At 37.9% G+C, this 13,334-nt stretch overlaps 1 protein-coding gene across 1 annotated transcript in view; it reads right to left on the bottom strand.

Annotated features, from left to right (window-relative positions):
* The window catches only part of LOC128715597 (low-density lipoprotein receptor-like), a 144,495-nt gene extending 131,161 nt beyond the window's left edge, over nucleotides 1-13,334 (bottom strand). Inside the window, exon 1 of the mRNA XM_053810509.1 lies at nucleotides 13,007-13,334. Within this exon, the coding sequence (XP_053666484.1) occupies nucleotides 13,007-13,334 (328 nt within the window). The remainder of the gene's footprint in view (nucleotides 1-13,006) is intronic.

Raw genomic sequence — 13,334 nt, 5'->3', positions numbered from 1 at the left:
GGGCATAATCTTTCATTAATCATGCTGTGTAGCAGAAAATTAAAATAATGTATATACACAACAAGAAAAACTTGGAGTTTCCTCTGGCTTCGACAATTGAATTTTTATTTAGTTCAAATTCACAGAAAAAATATGTAAAAAAGAAGTCAAAAATCAAAAAAAATTCTTTGTATTCCTCGCTATTATAAACCGTATCACACGTTGTGTACTAAACGTAAATGCGACGAAATCAAACCACATAACTAAGTCAAACGAAATGTTACCCCAACATGGTAGCCATGCACACTCTTTTTATCTACATGCAGCATTTTTTTTGCTTCCTGCAGGATGTATTTTGTGGTTCGCAAACCGCACTGTGTGTTTTTGACAAACAAGAAACGAACAAATGAACATGAAAACTTTTGCTGCCAATTGGGCGCCACACAATAGAGTATAAACATAATGCAATGAATAAGGACTAAAAACCATAAAAAACCATGCTCCCATATCTCGCTGTGCAGCTAAATTCTTGCTTTGTTTATTAAAATACAAAAATGCTCAATCAACATGTATTTTCCGTTTTGCAGAAATGCGTGTACCTTTTATGAGTAGAATATATGCAAGTCCCAATAAAAATCATCTGAATTGTTTTTAGGATTTAATTTGTATTTGTTCTGCATAAAAGAGTATCATTTAAGAAAATAGAAAATTGCATTAATCATCACACTTCATTTCTGCCAAACAGCCAACGTGTCTTCATTGTTTTTCCCACCATAATGTTGAACACAATCAATTGTATCAATTTCTCTTTTGAACTCGTCCAAAACACATTACCTACACGTTCTGCTTTACCTACACCTGGCTATCCTTTTCTATATTTACTATGTTACTAACTGCTTCACATCAACACTACATACGCTCTTGAGACCACTTATAGGTGTTTTCGAAAGCCGGCCAACAGACGCCTTATGAATTTTCCCACAGAGACTAACGCACAGCGGGTTTCGTTCGTTGTGATTCGGCCGGAGTGCGGCGGAACAAGAAAAATCAGCACCATTTTCATCCGTTTCCGTTGATTAATCCTCAAGAGGATTCGCGTCGCCATGACGATTGTCCGCATGGTTCAATGTCCAACTCAACTCTACGCAGCCGAGAATGCCGAAAACATCACATCGTACAACAACAGAAAAAGTGAGCAAATGTCGCTTCATTACGGCGGGCTTGATGGATGGTTGTGTACAGTCGTAAGGATTCAGTTGATTAGAACCAGAAATGTTGTCTGCAGCATTACGTCTATGTCGAATGACAATGTGCAAGCAAACGTTACGGATACTGTTTCTCACGGCTTCGGTACACAACAATCTACAAAAGGCGAACCAAAGCGCGATGTATTAGTACAATAGGAATACGCCTAAATGTAGGCAATTCCCAAAACGTCGGAAATATTTAATTCAAACAGCGCTCTCTGCACCCTGTCGAGAAACATGATCGAATTGAGTCAAAAGCTGCATTTTGTTCCTTCATTCTACAGACTTTTTTTTTCTTTCCATACACGTGCCTACAATTCATCTGTAACTGCTTAATTTGTGACCGTACACGTGTTGAATTCATTCAACTTTCGTGATACTGTGGGTAATCGATAAAAAAAAACTAAATTGGGCTGCTTGCTCTGTAGAATTGAAGACAAACCTATTCTAGGAGAAATTACTTTTAAGTTTTCCCTTCATTACCAATACGAACGTACGTATTTTCAAAATCACTCTTTTTAATCTATTTCTTATTCTACACTGACTACTCATAACCAGCAATTCTATGTAGTAAATTAATATTATCAATACAAACTATATCAAGTGCGGTCCATCGGAACAAATAAAATAAACTATGATAAAATGGTACATTCGTTAAGTTTACAATGTTAAATTAAATTTACGAAATCCCTAATATAAGCAGCGCGCTAGAAAATATTACGATCGCGTACTATCTAGGCGCAGAAGCTTGTTGCAAAGCAAAAGTTTATCGCAATTGTCACGACACTCGTCTAGTTTTCATTAAATAGTTTATAATTTATACATCATTTGTACTTCGAATTTATTGTGACACAGTTTCCTTGTATGAAACAAAAACCTATACATTTTAGTGAAATATGAAGAAGTACTATTATCACTTTATTCTAAAAAAATACATCGCTGTACAAAAACCTAACATTGCCCGGAGATATGAAATGTTGCCCAAACAACAAAATCAAATTTTCAGTAGTAGAAGTACATCTGGCGATTATTTCCCAGGTGAGAAATAAAGTTGCAATCTCCCGCTATCCCATCAAAATTTCGATCCTCTTTCTTGAAAGCTGCCTTTCGAGAGGTTAGTGGAAAACAACAAGGACGGATAATGCTGCCAGTACGCATCTAAGGCGAAACGAAATCTGTATATTTTATGTTTTGATAAATTTAAGAACAAGAATAAAAAAGGGATTGAATTTTATGCTCTTATTTTAAAGAAGTATTGAGAAAATCAGCAAGTAAAAATATGACACGGTGTAGTAAACTGTATTTATTTTCAAATCAACGTAATAAAATTGTTTACTACGATTTAACTGCTATTTTTTTTTTATTTGTGAAATAAGCTCAAATTCCATAAGCCACCTATATTGGATGTCCTTTCATGTGTTGCTCTTTTTTAAATCAGACATAGTCGGTTAAGGGCCTTAGAACCATGGAGTAGAACAACTGTAAAAGACACTTTTAAGTATCTCTCCATCTCCTTTTTGCTCAAGACGTATGTAACGGATGTCTTTCCTTAATCTAGAACTGAAGTATTTATTCAATACACATGCTACCATGAATCCAACGATTATATATGGACGTGAACAGAGGACCAATAAAACATCTTGAACACGATTCATTTGTAAAGAGACAAGTTTTTTTCCACTCGTCGTAATGAGGGTGAGTAGCCGTTAGAACTCATAACACCATTACAAAGTATACATTTAAATAAGATTAGCCTAAAGCACCTCCTGAGGTAGAGGATTATAGACCATTCGTGTTTAATATAAATAATCTTACATCAGTAGTAGTATCGCAACTAGCACCGTTTCATTGATTCGAAAGTGAAAGAATTCATGAAGGTTGAATCGAAATTTCCAACGAAAATTTGACATTTATCACACCTTTCCTAACAAGCATCGATTATGGATTGTAAGATCGGTAAGTTAGATTATTTGCTGCAGGCATCTCGATGGCCATTGCGGTAAGATATTACGAAGTCGTCGAAAAACGAAATCAATAGCCACGTGTATATGAAAACTCCATTGCCGTGTAGGGCCCAGTCGATGGATGTGACGTTCATTCGGAACACTTCCGTAATTAAAGTCAAACGATCAATTGAACCGATACAAAAAAAAACTAATGACTAACAAGCAATTGAAAGTTGGCACAAAAAAGAGACCATCAAGGAACAAAAAGACAGCACGCAATCACTGCGCACTCTTTGCACCTTAGAACCAGAGGTATTGCTTTTTTTTTGCACGCAAGACGGACTTTGGCCTTCAATTCGTTAAACGTTGAAAATTGAATAAAAAATCAGTTACGTTTATTCACAGCACCATTTCGAGGAGGCAGTACAAGTACGAAAGGCTGAGCTGATGATGACTATTGGCATATCTTTGAGTTTGTTTCTTATAAACTCATTACATTATTAAATTGTTTCATCAGAGTATGTGCTAATAACGAATATCATCCAGCAGTTTTTCAACAGTAAGATCTTGTTAATGTTATGTTTTAATAAAATACAAGCAAGTAACTTTGTGCAAATCGTATCCTACGAAATCTATTATAACTATTATGTTTTCTAAACAATATCTTAAATAACCTCATGCGTATTGAGTTCTGCGTATCAGATGTTTTGAGGGCTAAGGTAGTTTTAGTGTAGCCATAAAGAAAGCCTACTGAATCATTATTTATGTGTCACCTAAAGTTAAGATACCTGAAGTTGTCACCCAAGCAACTATAGCCATCAACAGAGCCATTATTATTGTCATCAGGACACTTCAAGCACCCACACATGGAAACACCCGCATTTCTTAGCACTTCAGTGGATTTTTTGTAACACTTCTGAACGTCATCTTCACACCATGTAAATAATAAATCAAGTGGCCATTTTTACATCCCTCCATACAATAGCAATTTCCAGGACTACGGCACAAGAATACATTAACGCAGAAAAAATAAAAAAATGCCGGAATTACTACTGTAGCAACGAACCGAGCTTTCTTTTTGGTTGCGAACGACTAATGTGTACTGCTTAGAAACAGCGCCAGCGCCAAAGTAAACTGGTGCAATTAGTGTTATCTTTTTCTACATTTTTATAGCACAATCTGCCACAATTATTTTGGAAATAACCCCCAATGGAAATAATGCTTATTCAACTATTTAATTTGTCGCATTTTGTTTAGAGTATATATTTTCATTCCACCACAAACCAATTAAATGTTATAGCGACACTGAAATTTACTAAATTCTCTTGATATCGTACCGTACTACAATTGATTGGACATTAAAATAACGTTTAGTACAATTGTTGCTATTTCTGCCCTTTATTCCATTAACTGGATCCAATCTCGAGTTCTAGGTAGGTTTATGTTCCGACTTACTTTTATTGAAGCGAATGACATACTCAAGAAGTTCCGGAAGATCCCAGTATTATTCGATTGTCTGTACAGAACCCCACAGGATCAGGCGTCTGATAACAATGCCCAGCAATACGCGTTTTATGAAGTATCCTTTTTACGAGGCCCCCTTAAAACGATCCCAATGTCCACAATACGTTACAGCCCTACGAAATCCTTGATTTTAGGTTCTCTAAACGACAGAAATAAGCTGCTCATTCGAATAAACCTTCTTGACGATTGCAACAAATCCACACATAACCAACTTTTGTCCCATATCGCGTTCATCGAATCATCTCTTCTGCTGATCCAATTTTTACTACACTCTTCCCGCACAGGCATAGAATATCGGAATCATCATAGCCGAGTGGGTTTTATTTGGTTATTTCAAACACTCAACTGGAAATAATTTTTAGGACAACTTGGCTGTTATAGAATATCTCATAGTGTGTCTAACTGTCTGTTCCTTTTTTCTTACAAAAATCTTACAATGTCTAAGAAGCCACGCTGCGAAGCTTCGTATCTAGTATGCTGCAACCAAAATGACTTAACCACAACAAATCATGAATACCCAGACCTAAACAATTTGTCACGTTAGCTACAATCGGTTCTTGGCTCTGGGCTATAATTGCTATAATCAGCTATTTTTGTTCAATGATACAATCCAAAACACTCCCATGCGTCATTAACCGATCTGTATGCTACAGTACGTACTATGCAGCTTGACACAATAATCTCTGCAAACAACCCGAGCATGAGAACATTTAATTGATCGAACTATTTAGCATCAAAACAGCCGCATTATGCTAAGATCAAAGGATATGCAAAAGTGTCCTTTAATGTTGAAACAATTTTTCTGCACGCAGAGGCGAACGATACACCTAATTGCGCCTTACACTAGAACACTTTTTCTCCCCGTAAAGATTACACGATTCAATGCATTTAGCTTTTCAACCCCCAATTACATTCATTGCACCTTTACTCCAGTTACGCTAAGGGCATTTCTCACAATCACTAACATGGGTAATGAAAAACTGCCCCATAGTTATGACTGACCTCATCATTCAAATGTTTCTTGGAATTTTCGCAACATAAATGACAAACGCTCTCGACACGTTCATACGCACCAACGCCGTAAGCTGTTATTGGCTCTGATTGACATTTTAATTAAATTGGCCCGATTGACAGCCGGGCACTCACTCGTCATCCACACTTGGTCACTCCATTTATGTAAGTATGGCATCCATCGACACCAAGGTGTTCAATACTCCTGTATGGCTGCTTGATCAATTGAAGTGAAATCCATGGAACCATGGACACATTGAAACAGTGTATTATCGTATCTAGCACTGAGGTATCATACCATTAATTTCACAATACCCATGAGATAATACCCAATACGATATTACCAGCAAAAGAGCTCGGATCATCTTTAATGAATATGAAGATCACTTAATTCTAATCTTAAATTCTAATATCATATCATAAATGTCAGCTACAGTCTGTAACCTCAGAAATAAAGACAAATAGCAGAAAGTGTACAAAGTATTATTTTTCTGCTTTACATACTTAATGCTTTACAACACATTGCGAAACCACATTGCGAAAGTTACTCAAAACAAAAACACGGCTTGTTATTTCTTTGGATAAACAAAAACTTGCATAAACATAACTAAGAACAAACTAGACGCAAGCTCAGCACATTCTATCGAAGAAGTAGAATATGTAAATTTGGGTTTCAGTCTTAACAAATCGCACGTAAACAACCATTTCAATCCATTTCCAGTGAGCTCTGCGTCAGTGTGTTGACGAGGTGTCTGAGGTACATCTTGAGCAATCACATAGAAATCGATAGAGTGGCGAACAAAGGAGTCAACTTTGCTGAGCCAGCTTAATAAAAATTGAGATTGCGATAAAAAATTGTTTAAAGTAGCGACACTTTTACACGACAAAACGAAGATTTGATGCATTGTTTTAAACGACCTCGCTTTTGATTTGTTCTATATAGTAAAAAAGTTTGTATTCGATTCAACTTTGAGAACATGTTTTGACATTTCCTCGAATAAAAACGAAGCATCCCTTTACTTCAACACATCAAACGCAGTTTCTGTTGCTACGGAACGCTCTTTTATGAAGATGAGATCGAAAATCGCCATGTCTAGGAGCATGTCTGATTAATACTCAAACCATCTCGAGTAATATTAATCAAACGCATACATGCATTACTAATGGAATGATCAAACATTGAACGAAGCAATTTCTTATGTTTACCTCAGAAGATGCTATTTCAACTAAACCGAAGTGCTTGTTTTCCATGCCCCAACGGTATGATAAAATTACATCACAAAAATACTGATGAAAATTTGAAATCTGCAACAAAACTAGAACGAGACGAACCACAATCGGCTACTTCTGCGTCGAACAACAAAAAGGATTTCTTATCTTGTGCTTATGAGAACATAAAGTGAACATCTACCATTATGAAAGAGTAATTTCTGTAAAAAAAATTAAAATAATAGGCATGTAACCTCCATAACAGTAAAACTTAGGAATAAATCAAAAGACGGATTCAATATTATGAAATACCTCGATTCTTCATAAATATTAAATGAATTACACCAAGTATAAAGAACCAAAAAGAGCTGAATAATGATAACATCAAACTTTATCACTTTAATGCAACAAACTTGTACAAAAATAACGCAATCATTATCGAAGCTTTAAAACAAATATCTGAGAATTACCACCAAAAAACGGTCGTACAACGCAAACAAAACTCCATTGCACATCCGCGTACTACCAGATGCTTGAATGTCAATGTCATTTCCCTTGTGAAGAATGTTTGCACTGTTTGTTAACCGTTCATTCTTTATCTCTCTTTATTCCTGTGTCGCTCGCGCTAATCTGTCTCGATTAAGCCACGATTAAACGGTTTTAACCGATCCCGGGTTAGCTTTTGATCATCGCGCTGCTTTACCCTTGACTAACCAAACAACGAGTCACACGGCACTAAATTGACGCAGCACAAACCCTTACAAACAACTGTCTGCTTGTATTTCGAGCTTAAGACCATTTCCATATACCCTGCCCAAAATTGCATCAGTCTCCGAAGCATGTAATCCTTCCTGTGAGCCTTTGGTAACGGTGACCTCGATGAATTGGATTAACCAACCGTGATCCATGGACGGAATAGATTAGGTGCCATGCAACCCGCGCAATTTCTTTGGCACCGCTGTAACGTCAAGTGTGCCCAGTAACGTCGTGGTTTCACTTTGCGTGGTCTTTTGCTTCTAGTTCTAGCAAGCGATTAAGGATTAAACCGTTGGGATGATTGACAGCTACCACACCATAAACCGCAAGAGCGTGGTCAGGCCAACAGACAGCTTGATTGAAACAAGCAAGGCGATAAAATGCTGACGACCACGATTCTAAATTGATAGCTTTTTTCTCCCTCCGGTTTGCCACTGCCCCGTTAATTGTCAATCGTCAGCGAGCGGTGTGCCGGACCCTCATCAATTTTCGCACCCGGGTTACAATGCCATTTTAATTGCAACATTTTCTCCCTTCATAGTTGACATGCTCACTTCGACGTTCGATGCCCTAAAAACATAACATTTAAGAACGAATACCATGCATTGTTTCGTTCAACACCAACTTGTGCGATGGAACAATCGTAAAAAATAATTTAACAAAAATCTACTTATTTGGATTTAGCACCTTTGCTGATCTTGACAACTTGAATTACGCTCAGCTTACGCACAGTTGGTGCTACTGATGAGAGTTATGAAAAAAAAAACTAAACTCGCTTATGAAGGTATTAACCTATTTAATGAAATAACCCAACAGTTATCAAACAGCATCAAATCATAAAACGTGACGAATGCCATGCACTAAAAAAATCGTATCAGTAATTTGACTGTTAAATACGACGATTTTCCTACCCTCGCGCAAGTGATCCTTCTTATTATCAGAAGCAAACATAACATTCTTTTAGTACTTCTCATCTTCCACATGCCCTCCTTCCCCTGTAGACATACCGATCCAAACCAACATCGATAATATCTAGAACTGGCGACAAGCAATTTGTGACCATTTCGCACATCACCGCTGAGATCCAGTCCGATAACAATATATCGGCATATTTTTCGCACACATCATCTTTTCTTGTATGTGCGTCGATATCACACCACCATTATCATCGTCATCATCATCATCAATTAGTCTTACAAAGGCACAAAGTTGACCTATTCCCGCAGAAACTATCTCTGCAGCAGAATGTGGATATTTATCGCATAAAACCGAGAAAGGACGAGGGCGCAGGGTGTCGGAACGAAAATAATGGCGGCCCATGGTGTCCCTTTGCAACGTGAAGAAAAAGATGCCATGTTTACTGTCACGCTGGCATATATATGTTGACGCAGCGCAAAACTCTGCGGTGAGTAACACAACTGTACAACGCGAAACTCACGCTAACTTCACGATAAAATTCTTTACTACAAAATTTGCTGTCGCGAGCAGTTAACAATACTCCAAGGGAGGACATATGTTGGAATACGACCTAGGCCACGGTCACCCTCGGAACCCGAGTTGCACCCCAAAATGTGGAGGGTTCCGTTGCTGTACATCTCATTTTACAACCGTTTCGTACACGAGATTGGACAAGAGTTCCTATTGTATTCGTGCGAAGAGCCACAAACTCATCGAGATACATCCGACTAAATCAGATCATTGCTCGTGTTGTCACCATCGTCGCAAGATGCACATTCACGACGTAACCCGCACTCTCCCATTTCCGTAGTCGGAAACTATCGCAGTGAAAAAAGGGGAAAGTAATGAGACAACTAAAAATAACTTACGAGACTTAGAAAACAATCGGTGAGTTCGGTCGGGTAGTCTCTCCGATCTGGTTTATCGGGAAACCGACACCATCGATTGGTTTCACAAAATGCGGGTGTTATTTTCCCCTATGCTAGCCAATCAATTACTGTTCGCTTCCGCACACTTTTCACATTGCGATTGGCCTTGAAAACCAGCACGGCCGGTCGATTGCTTTTCGGGACGAACAGTCGAGTGAACCGGTACATGCTATTCATCTCCGTTCACAAAAGAACTGGCTGATCAATTGTTGAATGTGTTTTCAAATTGCCAGTGACAGTATATAAAGTTTAAAAGTATGATGCACCAAAAGAGTTCTTTCTTTTTGGTTTGAAGATTTACTGGGACATATATGCTTAAAATCCGGCTTCAAGACTTACAGGGTTGCTCCAAAGATGTAGGTGAGACTCCAACAATCTCTCATTCCCTAACAGAAAAAAGCTTCAAAAATAGGCCACAGAGAAACCGTACATTTACACCAAGAAGCCCTTATACATATACTACAGCAGCGTACGATATATTTGCTGCTCTTAACAAATAGCTTGCATCAATAACATTATTTTTATACTATAAATGAATGAAAAAACCCATTAACGCCATTCTGCCATAAATTCTTTCAGCATGCTGAGCACGATCATGATACACAACTAAAATTTAATTAATACCGCAATGCATCAAGATTACCGGCCAACGAAGTACCTTATTTCATTTCACACAAGAAAAATAGGGAATTAAATCCATTTAGCAGTCAAAGTTCTCTATCGACATTTAAAAAAACATTTATCGCATTCTTCCTAATTTATTCCATCCCTTCCGCAGTGTACTATGGCATGTACGGCCGTGTCCGGATTATCCGATCAATAATGAATGGAATGAATAGGAAATATGAAACCGAATCTTGCTTTACGATGAATAATAGCTCTCGAAATGCATCAATCATAAGCCGACACGGTTGCCGTTTTACAACCTTAATGAAAGACCGGCATTAATTAGAGCCTTGCGAAATTCGATCCTGGACAAATCAAAATTAAAAAATAACATCGAAATTGGCTAGCTTCCATGTGCGAAAGATCCACGACTCCAAAGGATGGATAGAACATTTTAATCAGAATTTATACGACTGGTGATAAAACAGAGTCTAAGTGATGGATTTCTGGATGCATTGGTTCGTTTATGTTGCGTTCCATCCTTAAGGGGTTTTTTCAACTCGGATTCAGGGAGTACAGGAATTCATTCGTTCCGACGATGAAACGAAGAAAACAAAATAACAGAAAGTTTATTCAGCAATCTTCTCCCAAATACAAATCAGCAAAATGCATAAACTATCATCATGAGAACAATAATAGGCTCAAATATTGCATTTCACAGCTGGTGGTGGTGCGGTAAAATTGAACTGAACTCCCAATTTAGATGTTATTAATGAACCAACACGGAACGGATGCATCCAAGAACGATTGGTAAGCGTAAACATTACCAAAACGCAATATTCCTTCGTGCATGTACGCAGCATAAACATATGGTGTCCATATAGCCAGTGCGTTCCGAGGTTCTAACATGTGCAAACCGAGGCCTCCCGCGTTCTTTCGTTGGAAAAGCTAAAAACGGGTACGATGCAACTGACTTCAACTGGAATTATCGGCAATAAAAACGCAAACCACTCAAACTCTCCGACCGGTTGATGCATCGCCGCAAGCAACATTAATCAGATTACGGGAGACGGTCTTGTGTATGTGGAAACACAGCGTCCGAGAATTAAAATACCAGACAGAACACAGAACCACGTGGTGCGGATGACTGAATCATGGTTACATGGAAAGGTACTGTGAGTGTGATATTCGAAGCACAACGAAGGAAATATGGGAAAAAACCAAAGCTTTAGAAGAAGAGCGGTCATGTTTCATACTCAGGCAGAAAGATTCTTTGATGTCGTGCTTGTTATGATTAATGATCATCCAATGAACTTACCGTGAATAAAGACAAATTAAAATGTATTCATTTTTGTTAGTATCTCCGAGTTTGAAGCCAAAAGCGATAAATATATAAGATGTTCTTAAGGTAAATCTCTTGGGTTCCTTGCTGTTAAAGCGTTTCATGAAAAACTATTCTACTTCACTTAAATACCTTGCGAAAAATAGCGAAACCTTAAAAAGTATGAAACATTTTAAAGCTCTTTTGTGATCGATATTGCATTCTTGAACTCGGCAACCCGTCACGCACCGAAAGACGATAAAGAGAGTGAAAAGGTAAGATTGTGCTGAGTATGATCATGGTTGGATGAAATTGAGCAGCATGCAGTACAAAACCAAGCATCCCCTGTAGTAGATAAGCCCACTAGTATGTAACTACGTAGGACTGTTATAATTGTACGTATTCTAAAGAAAATGAATATGTACGCCAGATTCTTGGCATGCGGTCATGGCTGATTTCTTCTTATTATGCTAACAGATACTGTTACATTGCTCGAGCCCTATCCATCCGGACTTATCACATCATCTTTGTGGCCAAAAGTTACTCAAGCAAAACAAAAGCCTTACAGTACTTACTGCAACATGCATATCAAGCGCGTACTCTGCACTACTGCATAGAAAGAAAGTTTGTGTTGCCAATATGTGGCCAGTGTATGTTACGAGGTTTCCGGCAGGCATTAAGAATGAAAGTGGCTTGACTGAAGAAAAAATTAAAAGAATCGTATACAGCAACTTTTCGCCGGTACAGGAAGGAACTAGAAAAAACTTGCTCTATCCCACCCATCGAAAAACCCCCTCTTGAGCAAAGGATGAATCTAATTATTAACATCAAGATGCAGTCAAAGAAGAGGAAAAATTCTCTTAAATGGAAATTCTTTTAAATTAGTACTCCAACTTACACATATCTAATTAATTAACAACAATAACAATATTTAAAACGTATTGCAAGACGCAAGACGTATCTCATCAAGACTTATAAAACAACTTCGAGACATGCAAACCAAAAGAACATATTTTAAGCAAACAGAAACTGAACCACATTTGCTCCAAGCAATGCACTAAAGCATTAAATACGGCACAACCTCATGCCCATGTAAAATTTGATGAAAAGTAGAGAGTTTGCCAACTAAGTCGTTGGAAGTTTTTGTGCATAATAATCCACATATGTAGTTCCAATACATTAGATTATTTAAAATTAAAATGTTAAGCGAACTTTTGTTTAAGTAATTGAGATGATGTCTTTAGTTCTACAAATAAGTGTCTCTTATCAAACAAAAATTGGTTGTTTTTGGGAAAACTTCTCTAATATCGAGAGTTATCTTCAATCTATTTAATAAAATAATGAGATTGCACCGCATTTGCTGTTACTTAACAGTAAAGCTGAAAATGATATGAAATAAGCAAAATGAAGTGTGTTTGTGAAGATTTAAAACAACTTTTGACATTTGACTTCCAATTCCTTCAAACATAAGCAACTAGCAAACTGAAAAGCACACATCAAAAGCTCGTTCGCTCGACTCACATTCGTTCGGGAATCCGGTGGTCGTTTTCCCCGTACGCGGCAAGTTGTTTCCGTTGTTGATAGGCGCTCTGGTAACATGGGATTCCGTCGGTTTCGCCTTTGCCGTCCACGAACCTGTCAAATTCTTACTATCCGCCAGCGTTACGGCCGATTCCTGCTCCGGGATCATGTTGTTCTTTAGCACATGTTCTTTGGCCATCGCTTCTTGCATTGCATACTTTTCCAGCTTGTCGGTACCGGCGCCGGTCACATTCACCACCACCAGCGCAAGGACGAGCAATGTCATGAGCCATGTTCTGTAATGCTTTATCTTGTGCTGATGCTCCAT

This window comes from Anopheles marshallii, chromosome 2 (genome assembly GCF_943734725.1).
Source record: "Anopheles marshallii chromosome 2, idAnoMarsDA_429_01, whole genome shotgun sequence".
Lineage (NCBI taxonomy): Eukaryota > Metazoa > Arthropoda > Insecta > Diptera > Culicidae > Anopheles > Anopheles marshallii.
The sequence above is the reverse complement of the archived record's forward strand: the minus strand, read 5'-3'. Positions and strand labels throughout refer to the sequence as shown.